This window comes from Pseudophryne corroboree, chromosome 6 (genome assembly GCF_028390025.1).
Source record: "Pseudophryne corroboree isolate aPseCor3 chromosome 6, aPseCor3.hap2, whole genome shotgun sequence".
NCBI lineage: Eukaryota > Metazoa > Chordata > Amphibia > Anura > Myobatrachidae > Pseudophryne > Pseudophryne corroboree.
The window spans coordinates 22,070,632-22,086,762 of NC_086449.1; the positions used below are offsets into that span (position 1 = coordinate 22,070,632).

The 16,131-nt window shown below is 45.0% G+C and overlaps 1 protein-coding gene across 1 annotated transcript in view; it reads right to left on the reverse strand.

Moving 5' to 3' along the window:
- The window catches only part of LOC134934145 (phospholipid scramblase 2-like), a 79,879-nt gene that overhangs the window by 54,447 nt on the left and 9,301 nt on the right, over positions 1-16,131 (reverse strand). Inside the window, exons 4-5 of the mRNA XM_063929644.1 lie at positions 12,305-12,463; positions 47-187 (exon numbers count right to left, since the gene is read on the reverse strand). Of these exons, the coding sequence (XP_063785714.1) occupies positions 47-187; positions 12,305-12,463 (300 nt within the window). The remainder of the gene's footprint in view (positions 1-46; positions 188-12,304; positions 12,464-16,131) is intronic.

Consider the following 16,131-nt stretch of genomic DNA (forward strand, 5'->3'; position numbering starts at 1 on the left):
ACCCTCACTGCTGTGACCTAGGACGAAGCTGGAATACACAACTCACCATGTACAGGAATGCACCCAGGATTACAGCTTTAAGTTTAACTTCCAAGTTCAAGGGAAACTGGAAGATGACCTGTGACGATCTGCTCTCTTTCTCTTTCCGTATTATGGCCACAGGGTGATTCCCACTTACACTGAGTATCTGAGGATCAGAGGATGAGAGCAGCAGCTACATCAGTGGAACATCTAAGAAGGACATTTTTATCTGTAGCACCATAAGGTCAGTAAGAGCGAGAAGAAACATTCAGAATAATGAAAGACCATGTTTCAGTGAGTGGGTAATGGTCGTAATAGAAATAATTGGTGACTAGAGTACAGTTTATGGAAAACAGGGGTTAGTTATCAAAAATTTACAGAACAGGAAAGAGTGAATTAGAGGACTTTTGTTAAACAGCAGGAGAGTGTCAGCTCCTGGGACAGGTTAACCTAATGTAGTCATGTATTTTACGTTCTATTCAACAAATACTCGGGACCGCCATGGGAACCAGGATCACCCCAAGTTTTGCTAGCCTTTATATGGGCTCTTTGTGGAGAAGGGTGATTCCGGGTAAAGCTTATTCTCTACTGTAGATTAATAGATGATTTGTTTATTATTTGGGATGTCACTGATTTCATTAGATTTCTTAATCACAATTCATTTGGACTAGTTTATTTGATTTAGAGCACATTGATTACCTAGATATAGCGCTATCAGTTTTTCAGTGTGTGTAGTAATGTGGTAATTAATAATTATATATTTGCTTGAATGGCAGTACGGATGGTGTAATGGTTAGCATTACTGCCTCACAGCACTGAGGTCATGGGTTAAATTCCCACCGTGGCCCTAACTGTGTGGAGTTTGTATATTCTCCCCATACTTGCATGGGTTTCCTCCGGGTACTCCGGTTTCCTCCCACAATCCAAAAATACACTGGCAGGTTAATTTGCTCCCAACAAAATTAACCCTAGTGTGAATGTGTCTATGTGTACATGTGATAGGGAATAAAGATTGTAAGCTCCACTGGGGCAGGGACTGATGTGAATGGCCAAATATTCTCTGTAAAGTGTGCGCTGCACAAGTAACTGGTAATAATGAAGTCCTTTCTGTTCCACACCAATATAGGAATGGAGGTGAAAGCCTGTGTGTTGTTCCTGATAGCGTGTGCCTCTCTAATTTTGAATCACATTCTTGACACGGTCCTCTTCCTCTTGCCTCTTCTCATAATGTTAAAAGTCATCAAATATGGAGGTGGTATGTTTGTAGCTAGCTATGATTCGGAGAACTTGGCAAGCTTTTTTCAGCGGGACCACCTGTCTCTGAAATGATGGGTTTATTAAACTATGCATGTCCTGTTTAAAGAACGTATGCGTGGGTGGGAGGGTCCAGGTGGGTGGAAGGGCCCAAGGCAATTCCATCTTGCACCTCTTTTTTTTCTTTGCATTATGTGCTCTTTTGTGGCCTAGTTTTTAAAACTGCCATCCTGTCTGCCACTGCAGTGCCACTCCTAGATGGGCCAGGTGTTTGTGTCGGCCACTTGTGTCGCTTAGCTTAGTCATCCAGCGACCTTGGTGCACCTCTTTTTTTCTTTGCATCATGTGCTGTTTGGGGACTATTTTTTTGAAGTGCCATCCTGTCTGTAACTGCAGTGCCACTCCTAGATGGGCCAGGTGTTTGTGTCGGCCACTTGTGTCGCTTAGCTTAGTCATCCAGCGACCTTGGTGCACCTCTTTTTTTCTTTGCATCATGTGCTGTTTGGGGACTATTTTTTTGAAGTGCCATCCTGTCTGACACTGCAGTGCCACTCCTAGATGGGCCAGGTGTTTGTGTCGGCCACTTGGGTCGCTTAGCTTAGTCATCCAGCGACCTTGGTGCAACCTTTTGGCCTAAAAACAATATTGTGAGGTGTGAGGTGTTCAGAATAGACTGGAAATAAGTGGAAAAAATGTTATTGAGGATAATAATACCGTAAGATCAAAATTACCCCCAAATTCTGTGATTTTAGCTGTTTTTATTTATATATTTGTTCAAAAATCATCCAGATCCAAAACCAAAACCCGAAAGGGTGGTTTTGTCAAAACCAATCCAGATCCAAAATAAAAAAACAAAACCCGTAAAGTGTCCGCCGCACATCTCTAGATGTAATATGAATCATATTATCTGTGTAAGGTAATGGGGAGGGTCGTTTCATGCTTTATGCAATGGAAAAGTTTGCTCGGGTTTCAGGGGAATTTGTCTACCTGTTCTAGGGTAAATTTAAAGTCACCATTTGTAATAATCTGCCCCCTCGTGATCCTCAGAGACTTAGAGATACATTTAATTTAAAGTGTATTTGGATCACAGACCGAGGCATGTAGTCCCCAGTCATTGTCAAAAACCTCCCCTCCAGGTCCAAAGCATTTCTATTAAAGAGATACTGAAAATAATTGCCACTAATAGATGTCTTTCATCCATCTCAAATTAGAAATTCATAAAATGTATGACCCAGCGTGGTACTATTATTATGCAATGAAGAACCACCAGAGTAGAGACATCCGGCCGTGGCTGATGGCTTACCATATGTTTGCAAATGTATGTAACTAAAATCTCTGCATTGTTAGTATCATGTGTCACGCCTGAGGTCTGACTGTGACCAGTGGAGAGCTCAGGCGTAGGGGCTGACTGGAATGTGAACCTGGGAGCTTTGATTAAGTTCTTGTACATTAAACAGGATGTGATATACTTGAGCGCAGGCCCGAAGGCGTGACCAGAACAGAGGAGATTGTAAAATAAAATAAGTCTTTTATTCAGCACACAAGACGGTACAAATAGCGGCAGATGGTAATAGACTCAATAATCAGTATCACAGATAATGCAGTAACATAGGCATAGGAACTGAGGCAATGCTGTATCAAATGTAACATCGATGGCAAGATGTAATATCAGATGTAGTGTGAACCACTAATGAAGTCTCAATGTAGGTGAGCACACAACAATAGACTTTAGATGCAGTGTAAACCACTGATGAAGTCCCAATACGAATGAGCACAAGGTTACTGACCACTGGAGGTGAGATGCATACCGATGATACTGGATATTGGTGCAGAGCACCACTGTAGCTTCAGATCGATGGCGGAACACCGATGAGCTAGAGATCGATGGCAGAACACCGATGGAGCTAGAGATTGATGGCGGAACACCGATGGAGCTGAGAATCGATGGCAGAACACCAATGGAGCGGAGTATCGATGGCAGAACACCGATGGAGCTGAGTATCTATGGCGGAACACCGATGAGCCAGGCAGATCTGCAAGCTGGATGGAACTCAGGTCTCAGGACAGAGTGGAATCTCCTGGAGCAAGGTAACCTGGAAGCAGCTGAGAGCAAACAACCATACAGAGGATGACAATCATAGCACTGGCAATTAGGCAGTCCTTAAACTTACCCAGCATTCTTAAAGGAGCCAGTGTGCAAGGAGTGGCTGGGATGATCAGCTGGAAAGCAGGATGCTCAGGATAGGCTCACTGGAATCAGATGATCAGATCAAACATGGCAGCACCCATGTTTAGTTCAGGAGGGAAACTATGTTTGTGTCACATGTGGATGCAGATCTGCCACACTATGCAGTGGACGCAGAACACGCTGATAGCAACCGGACCTGGAGCATAGTGACAGCTTGGACAGGCACTTGAGAGGTAAGAATGTTTAATTACCCAGACCACGACAGCACCCCACCCCCCCTTTAGGGGTGAGCGCAGGACACCACTTAGGCTTGCGTGGAAACCTGGCATGGAAGGCTTGGATAAGTTTCAGAGCATGGACAACAGATGCATTGGTCCATGATCACTCTTCTGGACCATACCCTTTCCAATCAATTAGGTATTAGAGATGACTGTAGCGTATACGAGAGTCCAGGATTTTAGCCACTTCGTATTCCACTCCTCGCTGAGTTTGCACCTGAGGTGCCTTGGGACGCTTGGAATAGAATCTATTCAGGACCAGAAGTTTTAACAATGAGATGTGAAAGGTGCTGGGGACTTTCAGGAAAGGAGGCAGTTTCATCTTGTAAGCCACTGGATTGACGACTCACTTAATTGCAAATGGACCAATATAGCAAGGAGCGAACTTTGTGGAGGACACTCTTAACATCAGATTTTTGGTAGACAGACACACATGATCTACCGGTTGGAGAGCAGGAACCACATTCCACTTCCTATCAGCAATCTTCTTATACCTGACAGATACCTTGAGAAGCGATGATCGAATGAGTTTCCAATTTTTAGCAAATTGTTGGAGTGTTTGATCCACCGCTGGCAGAGAAGAAGCTGGAAGCTGGCTGAATTCAGGAACTCTGGGATGGAACCCATAGTTTGCAAGAAATGGTGTGGATGAGGATGAAGTGTGGTACTGGTTGTTATGGCAGTACTCTGCCCAAGTGATCCCAATCGTCTTGAGAGGAGGATACATTAATTTGAAGAAAGGACTCCAAGTCTCGATTCACCCTCTCAGTCTGTCCGTTCATCTGGGGGTGATAGGCCGTGGAGAACTTCAACTTGACTTGAAGTATGAGGCAGAGACTTCGCCAATACTTAGCGACAAACTGGACTCCTCTGTCAGAGAACATTTCCACAGGTAGCCTGTGGAGCTTGAAGATCTCTTGCACAAATAATTGAGCCAGCTTGAAAGCTGAAGAAAGACCAGTGAGTGGAATGAAGTGGGCCATCTTGGTGAACCGGTCAACTACCACCCAGATGGTATTGTTTTATTGACTCATGGAGGTCTGTAACAAAGTCCATCGAGAGATAAGTCCATGGACGATGAGGCACAGATAAGGGCTTTAATAGCCCGGTAGGAGACTGATGATTGATCTTGTGCTGCACGCACTTAGAGCAAGAAGCAAGAAAGTCCTGTACATCCCATTTGAGGGTTGGCCACCAGTACTACCTGGTGATGAACTCGTAGGTCTTATGAATGCCTGCATGACCAGCGAGGCGAGAAGCATGTGCCCATTGAAGGAGCTTCTTCCTAAGTGCTGGAATGACAAAGCTTTTCCCTGGAGGAGGCATAGAGTTCACTCCCACTGCGGAGAATGCTACTGGATCAATAATTGGATACTTTTCAGTAGAAGTTGACTCATTTTCTTGCTCGCTCCCGGAACGGCAAACGATATCAGCCTTACGATTTTGTGACCCAGGACAGAATGGCAGTTTGAAGCGATACCTGAAAAAGAAAAGGGCCCATCTGGATTGTCGGGGGTTAAGACATTGAGCAGACTTGAGGTACAGCAGATTTTTGTGGTCAGTTAGAATGGTGATTTCATGGGAAGCACCTTCGAGTAGATATCTCCACTCCTCTCATGCCAACTTGATTGCGAGCAATTCTTGGTCACCAATAGCATTTGTTGCGCTCTGCGGGTAAGACATTTCTTGAGAAAAACCCACAGGGGTGGAGATGACCATCTGGAGCCCACTGGAAAAGGACTGCCCGCACACCGACGGATGAGGCATCCACTTCTAGGGTGAAAGGTAATGTAGTGTCTAGTTGTTTCAAAACTGGAGCTGAAATAAATTTCTGTTTTAGAAGATGGAAAGCTTGGGTAGCTTCTTCAGACCACTTTGTCGGGTTGGCCTCTTTCCGGGTTAGAGCAGAGATAGGGGCAATGTTGGTAGAGAAATTACAGATGAATTTTCTGTAGAAATTGGCGAAGCCCAGAAAGCGTTGAACAGCTTTCAGTGAAGAAGGGATTTGGCAATCTTGAATTGCATGAAGCTTTTCTGGATCCATTCTAAGACTGGAGCCTGAAATAATGTAGCCAAGGAATGGCATGGACTTTACAGGTTTGCAGAATAAACAGTGAGCACGTAGACGGGACAGGACCTCTTTCAATCAAAATCGAAATTATCCAGCCTAGAGAAGAGGTCTTGCAGACAATGAATTACCTGACCCTGCACAGCTTCTTGATGTTCTAGACAGGCTGACAACAATTATATAGGGCTGGTGGGTGGGGTGTGAGCTCCGGCTGAATCCATTATGCCGGTGCTACCTGTCACGCCTGAGGTCTGACTCTGACCAGTATAGATCTCAGTCTAGGGGCTGACTGGAATGTGAACCTGGAGCTTTGATTAAGTTCTTGTACATTAAACAGGATGTGGTATACTTGAGCGTAGGCCTGAAGGAGTGACCAGAACAAGACGAGATTGTAAAGTATTTTTATTCTGCATGCAAGATGGTACATATAGCGGCAGATGGTAATAGACTCAGATAATCGGTATCACAGATAATGCAGCAACATAGGCATAGGAACTATTTATTATTATGAGGCAATGCTGTAACAAATGTAACATCAATGGCAAGATGTAATATCAGATGTAATGTGAATCAATAATGAAGTCTCAATATGGGTGAGCACACAACAATAGACTTTAGATGCAGTATAAACCACTGATGAAGTCCCAATATATATGAGCACAAGGTTACTGAACACTGGAGGTGAGATGCTTACCAATGATACTGGATATTGGTGCGGAGCGCCACTGTAGCTTGAGATCAATGGCAGAACACAGATGAAGCCGAGTATAGATGGTGGAACACCGATAGAGCTGGAGATCGATGGTGGAACACCAATGAGCCTGGCAGAGCTGCAAGCTGGATGGAACTCAGGTCTCAGGACAGAGTGGAATCTCCTGGAGCAAGGTAACCTGGAAGCAGCCGAGATCAAACAACCTTACAGGGTATAACAATTCTAGCACTGGCGATTAGGCAGTCCTTACCCAGCATTCTTATAGCAGCCAGTGTGCAGGGAGTGGCTGGGATGATCAGCTGGAAAGCAGGATGCTCAGGATAGGCTCACTGGAATCAGATGACCAGATCAAACATGGCAGCACCCATGTTTGGTTTAGGAGGGAAACTATGTTTGTGTCACATGTGGCTGCAGATCTGCCACACTATGCAGTGGACGCAGATCACGCTGATAGCAACCGGACCTGGAGCGTAGTGACAGCCTGGACAGGCACTTGAGAGGTAAAAATATCTGTTTAATTACCCAGACCGTCACATCATATAGGATGTACATCTCTTTTTGCTGGTGGGAACGTGTTTATTCTAGTCTGCATCTGTGGTGGGCCAATAATTGATGTGAGCAACTACCATTCTGTATATCGCTGTTTTGAGAGGCATGTGTGGCATCAGTAGTTGTAGATTATGCTAATTCTTTTAGTGCCATATTGGAGGATCTTGGGTCCAGGTAAATTTGCTCTCAATTTAGAAATACATAAATGTATGACCCAAAAAAAAGAAAACACATTGGCCCCCAGTGGAGAAAACGCACACATTAGCCCCTACGGGGGGGAAACATTTTTTATACTATAGCTTTTGGTATTATACTTTGTTTCAATTTTCCACTGCTGTTTGAAAGGCCTAATCACACTATGAGGTTTCATAATTCCTGGCTGTAACATCTATATATTCATGTAATTATTAACATTTATGTAGCGCTAGCATATTCCATTGCACTTTCTTTCAGAATCAGGCAAGCGAGGATTGGGAACTGAAAGGGCTTTGGAAAAATTTGTTGAAGTTGGCTCACATGGGCAGCACCAGAGGTGTACTGTGTAACCATGGCGGCAGCACCAAAGGTATACCATGTAACCATGGCGACAGCACCAGAGGTATACCATTTAACCATGGCGACAGCACCAGAGGTATACCATGTAACCATGGCGGCAGCACCAGAGGTGTACCGTGTAACCATGGCGACAGCACCAGAGGTATACCATGTAACCATGGCGGCAGCACCAGAGGTGTACCGTGTAACCATGGCGACAGCACCAGAGGTATACCATGTAACCATGGCGACAGCACCGGAGGTATACCATGTAACCATGGCGACAGCACCAGAGGTATACCATGTAACCATGGCAGCAGCAGCACCCCTCACATGTCAAAATTACAAAACAGGCCGCGCATACACATCGGCCTACCGCGGATCGCACCTGACTCTGCCTCATCATTCTATATTACCAAGTGCATCCACCTCTGCCTCATCATTCCATATTACCAAGTGCACCCGCCTCTGCCTCATCATTCTATATTACCAAGTGCACCCGCCTCTGCCTCATCATTCTATATTACCAAGTGCACCCGCCTCTGCCTCAGCATTCTATATTACCAAGTGCACCCACCTCTGCCTCATCATTCTATATTACCAAGTGCACCCACCTCTGCCTCATCATTCCATATTATCAAGTGCACCCACCTCTGCCTCATCATTCTATATTACCAAGTGCACCCGCCTCTGCCTCATCATTCTATATTACCAAGTGCACCCGCCTCTGCCTCATCATTCTATATTACCAAGTGCACCCGCCTCTGCCTCATCATTCTATATTACCAAGTGCACCCGCCTCTGCCTCATCATTCTATATTACCAAGTGCACCCGCCTCTGCCTCATCATTCCATATTACCAAGTGCACCCACCTCTGCCTCATCATTCTATATTACCAAGTGCACCTACCTCTGCCTCAGCATTCTATATTACCAAGTGCACCCGCCTCTGCCTCATCATTCTATATTACCAAGTGCACCCGCCTCTGCCTCATCATTCTATATTACCAAGTGCACCCACCTCTGCCTCATCATTCTATATTACCAAGTGCACCCGCCTCTGCCTCATCATTCTATATTACCAAGTGCACCTACCTCTGCCTCATCATTCTATATTACCAAGTGCACCCACCTCTGCCTCATCATTCTATATTACCAAGTGCACCCCCCTCTGCCTCATCATTCTATATTACCAAGTGCACCCACCTCTGCCTCATCATTCTATATTACCAAGTGCACCCACCTCTGCCTCATCATTCCATATTACCAAGTGCACCCACCTCTGCCTCATCATTCTATATTACCAAGTGCACCCGCCTCTGCCTCATTATTCTGTATTACCAAGTGCACCCACCTCTGCCTCAGCATTCTATATTACCAAGTGCACCCACCTCTGCCTTATCATTCTATATTACCAAGTGCACCTACCTCTGCCTCATCATTCTGTATTACCAAGTGCACCTACCTCTGCCTCAGCATTCTATATTACCAAGTGCACCCGCCTCTGCCTCATCATTCTATATTACCAAGTGCACCCGCCTCTGCCTCATCATTCTATATTACCAAGTGCACCCACCTCTGCCTCATCATTCTATATTACCAAGTGCACCCATCTCTGCCTCATCATTCTATATTACCAAGTGCACCCGCCTCTGCCTCATCATTCTATATTACCAAGTGCACCCGCCTCTGCCTCATCATTCTATATTACCAAGTGCACCCGCCTCTGCCTCATCATTCTATATTACCAAGTGCACCCACCTCTGCCTCATCATTCTGCATTACCAAGTGCACCCGCCTCTGCCTCATCATTCTATATTACCAAGTGCACCCCCTCTGCCTCATCATTCTGTATTACCAAGTGCACCCGCCTCTACCTCATCATTCTGCATTACCAAGTGCACCCGCCTCTGCCTCATCATTCTATATTACCAAGTGCACCTGCCTCTGCCTCATCATTCTATATTACCAAGTGCACCCGCCTCTACCTCATCATTCTATATTACCAAGTGCACCCGCCTCTGCCTCATCATTCTATATTACCAAGTGCACCCGCCTCTGCCTCATCATTCTATATTACCAAGTGCACCCACCTCTGCCTCATCATTCTGCATTACCAAGTGCACCCGCCTCTGCCTCATCATTCTATATTACCAAGTGCACCCCCTCTGCCTCATCATTCTGTATTACCAAGTGCACCCGCCTCTACCTCATCATTCTGCATTACCAAGTGCACCCGCCTCTGCCTCATCATTCTATATTACCAAGTGCACCTGCCTCTGCCTCATCATTCTATATTACCAAGTGCACCCGCCTCTACCTCATCATTCTATATTACCAAGTGCACCCGCCTCTGCCTCATCATTCTATATTACCAAGTGCACCCACCTCTACCTCATCATTCTGTATTACCAAGTGCACCCGCCTCTGCCTCATCATTCTATATTACCAAGTGCATTCACCTCTGCCTCATCATTCTATATTACCAAGTGCACCCACCTCTGCCTCATCATTCTATATTACCAAGTGCACCCACCTCTGCCTCATCATTCTATATTACCAAGTGCACCCACCTCTGCCTCATCATTCTATATTACCAAGTGCACCCGCCTCTGCCTCATCATTCTATATTACCAAGTGCACCCGCCTCTGCCTCATCATTCCATATTACCAAGTGCACTCGCCTCTGCCTCATCATTCTATATTACCAAGTGCACCCACCTCTGCCTCAGCATTCTATATTACCAAGTGCACCTACCTCTGCCTCATCATTCTATATTACCAAGTGCACCCACCTCTGCTTCAGCATTCTACATTACCAAGTACACCCACCTCTGCCTCATCATTCTATATTACCAAGTGCACCTACCTCTGCCTCATTATTCTATATTACCAAGTGCACCTACCTCTGCCTCATAATTCTATATTACCAAGTGCACCCACCTCTGCCTCATCATTCTATATTACCAAGTGCACCCGCCTCTGCCTCATCATTCCATATTACCAAGTGCACCCACCTCTGCCTCATCATTCCATATTACCAAGTGCACCCGCCTCTGCCTCATCATTCTAAATTACCAAGTGCACCCGCCTCTGCCTCATCATTCTATATTACCAAGTGCACCCACCTCTGCCTCATCATTCTATATTACCAAGTGCACCTACCCCTGCCTCAGCATTCTATATTACCAAGTGCACCCACCTCTACCTCATCATTCTATATTACCAAGTGCACCCGCCTCTGCCTCATCATTCTATATTACCAAGTGCACCCGCCTCTGCCTCATCATTCTGTATTACCAAGTGCACCCACCTCTGCCACATCATTCTATATTACCAAGTGCACCTACCTCTGCCTCATCATTCTATATTACCAAGTGCACCTACCTCTGCCTCATCATTCTATATTACCAAGTGCACCCGCCTCTGCCTCATCATTCTATATTACCAAGTGCACCCGCCTCTGCCTCATCATTCTATATTACCAAGTGCACCCACCTCTGCCTCATCATTCTATATTACCAAGTGCACCCCCCTCTGCCTCATCATTCTATATTACCAATTGCACCCCCCTCTGCCTCATCATTCTATATTACCAAGTGCACCCATCTCTGCCTCAGCATTCTATATTACCAAGTGCACCCACCTCTGCCTCATCATTCCATATTACCAAGTGCACCCGCCTCTGCCTCATCATTCTAAATTACCAAGTGCACCCACCTCTGCCTCATCATTCTATATTACCAAGTGCACCCGCCTCTGCCTCATCATTCTATATTACCAAGTGCACCTACCTCTGCCTCAGCATTCTATATTACCAAGTGCACCCACCTCTGCCTCATCATTCTATATTACCAAGTGCACCTACCTCTGCCTCAGCATTCTATATTACCAAGTGCACCCGCCTCTGCCTCATCATTCTATATTACCAAGTGCACCCGCCTCTGCCTCATCATTCTGCATGTCCAGCCACCTGCAGAACTCTATGGCACCACACAAATAAATGGTAAAATAATATTTATGGGTCTATAACTTGGCTACGTTAAAATGGTAAAATACGGCCAAAGTCACGGCTACCAAAAACCACCGTAGCGCACCGGCTGCTATAAAGGTGTAAAAAAAATAGGAGGCCTGTTAATTCAGACCTGGAGTATATTTTAACTCCCCAAGGAGATTACAACTTTGTTGATCTGAGGCAGTGGAAGATGTTGTGGAGTCCATGAATTTCATTGTTTTGGGTTGGGGGTCTTCCAATTATGAGCAGAGCAAAATCTGTGTCTGCAGCTGACGTGGTAACTCCTGATGATATATGATATCCTTGTACTCCAAGCTTTCTACTGGTTGTAGATGGTGGAACTTATTAATTAAATGGTTCCAGGTGTTTGCTGCTAGGCCAGATCATGGAGGAGGAGTGGTAGCGTGCTAGTCCTACATGCCATCCCGCCATCCACTGGTTGGGGCATGTTGTGGTACATACTGTATGAGGCATCAATCATGTACACCAACGGTAAAAGAGTTCATACCAAGGGGCCTCTAATAGATTCACCACAAAGTACCCTGAACTAAATAAAAGCAGGTGTTCTGTGGCCTTGTGCCTACATTAGGTCATGGAAAGCCTTTGTGGCTACCAATATAACTCTAGCTTACAGAAGTGGAAGCCGTATTAGTTATTCAGTAACAGTACAGAGTGTGCTCCTCACCTCAATAGTATGGTCACAGCTTGAGTCCAGGTAGATGGGCATCCGTGCTGAGAACACAGGATCCCGATTCTCCGTCTGGATTGAGACGTTCAGCTCTCTAGACGTGTTGCCAATAGAGACAAACCCTATGGGGCGGGTGGGATGAGTCTCCATCCTCAGCTGGAGAGTGGAAACAAATAGTTTATTAAAGTTTGTGCAACTTATCTGAACTTCTAAACTTCTGCTCTGGATTCATGGTTATTGGTCATTTTTCCACGCTAAAGGAAAACCCTATGTGACACATTATAATAAATAAGAGACAGAAACACAAAATTTGATGGCAGACAAGAACCACTTGGCCCGTCTAGTCTGCCCTAAACACATGTACACGTAGACACTAGGACACGTAGACACATGTACACGTAGACACTAGGATTCATTTTTTGTCAGGAGGAAAGTTACCTGCCAATATATTTTTGGAGTGTGGGAGGAAACCGGAGCACCCGGACGAAACCCACGCAAACATGGGGAGAATATACAAACTCCACACAGTTAGAGCTATGGTGAGATTGTAACTCACAACCTCAGTGGTGTGAGACAGAAATGCTAACCATTACACCATCCGTGCTGTCCAAATCAGATAATCCAGTGGGAACCCAATCACAATGTCAACAGTACATTTTAGCGCTAGATTTAGGTTTAGGGTTGAAGAAGGGATAGGGTCAAGGCTTGAGTAGTGAAAAAATCTCACATCAAGTGAAGGTGCATCACCCAAGTGTTAGGGAGAAACTTCTGAGAGGGCGGTGGTGGCCCTGGATATATCCTTCTGTTACTGAGTGATAGACGTGGACTCATTGTTATTGAAAGTAGAAAATAATACACACTACGTAGACTAAAGTAATTGGACCCCCCCACCCCCCACACAAGTGAAGTGGTGCACTCCTGCAGCAAACCCGTGTTCGTGAAGGTATAAAACTGGAAGAAGGGCACTGCTTGGATCATTTGCTAATGAAATGGCTTGCTGGAAGGAGCTAACCGAGGAGATCATCGTAGGATGTGCAATGTCATATTTCCAGGGCGACGCTGGACTGGTATACAGAGAATTGGTGACTCGGATGGACTGGCCAGCTCACAGTCCAGATCTTAACCCCACTGAGAACCTCTGGGACGAATTGGAGAGACTGGTGCATTCTAGGTTGATTCAACCTTCTTCAGTGTTGCCGTTGGTAGCTGTACTTAAGGCGGAACGGCAAAACATACCGTCTGCTCCTGTCCAGGAACTTGTGGACAGTTTGCCAAGAAGGGTGTCTGCAGTAATCACTGCCCAGTGGTGGACCTACAAAGTACTGACGTCAGAAACATTTCGCTGTTCTATCTGCTTTTAGTGTCCAATCACCTTTGTCTACATAGTCAGTGAATCAGAGAGAAGTTGTGAGGAATGGCTCAGTGGCTAAGAACAAGGGACACTTACAAATTATTTCTACCAAATGAAAATCTCTACCTTGGGGTACAGTAATTTACTGATTTAACTCCTAATATGAGACATAAGACTTCTGCCTAAAATCACCTGTTGATACTACAGAAACACACTGCTGCTAAATGTCAAATAGGAGCACACTGTTACATTGAATGCTTAGCACATTCTGAATTTAGCAACTTCGGAATTTTGCTGACTATAATTGATCCTTAAGGTTTCAGCCTGGATTTTTCGTATCACTTGTGTTTGACTCAGAGCCGGCCCTAGCCAATATGATGCCCTAGGCAAGATTTTGGCTGGTGCCCCCTAGCACCACCGCTGGTTCCGCCTCTGACCTTGCACCTCTTTCCCAGCACCGTCACCCCTCATCCATAGCAGTCCTTATTTTGGGGTTTGTACCCCCTATACTTTAAATAGGAACAGTTCGCACATTTGGCGCACAGCCCAAAAAGGGGGGTGTTTTTGCTGGTAAGGGGCATGGCCACACAATAGTAACCCCAATTCCAATTACGCTACACAGTACTGCACCTTTATTCACATTTGATCATGCGATAGTGTCCATAATTCATATTACAGCCCACAGTAGTATCACTTTACCTTATAAACGTTACTCCTCACAGTAGAGCCCCTTATTCACATTACATCACACTGAATTGCTCCTTATTCACATTACACCACACCCTATTGCTCTTTATTCACATTAGATGACACAGTAGTGCCCTTTCTAAATGCAGCGCCACATAGTAGAGCACCTTATACACATAATGCCACACAGTAATGCCCTTTACACATATGAGACACATTATTAATGTCCTTATAAACATAATGCGCCTTACACATTATGACAACCTTTATTAATGCCCTTTTACACGTAATGTCCCTTACACATATGCCGCACATTATTAATGCCCTTTTACACATAATGACACACATAGTGCCCCTTACACATTTGCTGCACATTATTAATGCATTTTTACATGACACACATAATGCTCCTTACACATATTCCGAACACTACTGCACAACCAACCCACTCACATGCACACAGCACTCACACTGCCACTAACACTGTGACCTCTGCCTCTGCTTGAATGCAGATGTGTCCTCATAAATCTTGCCTCAGTGTTAGTCAGGCACCTTTTTTTCTATGAAAATGCATGTTATTTGCATTGCTATGTGGCTAGGATGCACAAGCAGCTTCTGCTGATTAAAATGATATGCAGCATGCCTATATACTGTGTGATACTATGGCTGTATCTGCATATGAAATGCTACACACAGAATATAGGCATGCCGCATATCATTTTAATCAGCAGAAGCTGCTGATGCCCCATGGCATATCAAATGCCCTAGGCAATTGCCTAGTTTGCCTATGCCTATGGCCGGCTCTGGTTTGACTCCGGATTCAGAGCCCCAAACATGGAATGGCAGACTCCTTGAGCTTTCCTTCCCAATCACAAGCATTTTCCTTCACTCGTCTTCTCCTGACAATGAAGAAAAATTCCGTAAGTGTATGGATCAGTGACTTGTTAATTTTGCTTGGGACATTAGAAATATTGCTTGTGTGACGTATTTATTTGAGGAGTTATTTACTGTATTCAGTTAAACTGTATGTGACATTTTTTTTATGTATTTATTGTTTTTCCTATTTTTGTACAATGGTCAGGGGTCAGGAACCACTGAGAAGGCAAACGTTGTCAAGTTAAGGGCCCAGTCTTCTTAATTACTCAGCCCAGTTCAGGAAGAGCCACAGAACTTTGCCCCTCCTCTAGAGGGTATGGTATTTACCATAGCTGGGAGACCTCATGCCAGGGCTGGCCCTGACCAATTTGGTGGCCAAGGCAAGATTATAGCTGGAGCTACACACTCTGCCTGGAAAAAGATGCTATCTCAAAGCAGGGTCCTTTCCCTATATATGCCCCCTTCTGCTCCTATAAAGGAATATATTATTCCAAAAATAGAATATTCTAGGATCATTTTGGCCAAACTATGGGGTAGTGCTTCTAGACCTGGCCGGTTATCAGAAGGCTTGCCTTCTGGCCAAGCTTTGGAACTGGACTTCTTCTTCTAAAGTTAAAGTTGGGTAATTTAGATAAGGTACGACGTACAGCCTATCCTCCAGCTGTCAAGATCAGCTAAAGGATAGGTATTATGTGAGGCTTGTCTATCTGACACGAATCCCACCGGATCGGTATGGATTAAAAGGGGAAGAAGTGGGCTAAGCCTATTTGCAATCATCTTTGCTTACATTTTTACATCACCATTTAAAAGTGCAATGAGAAGGTCATTTTTACATTTTGTCGGATCTTTCCTTGGCTTAGGAAAAGTCACAATTTGGACCTCACGTATGAGTCAGTGACCTCGTTGAACA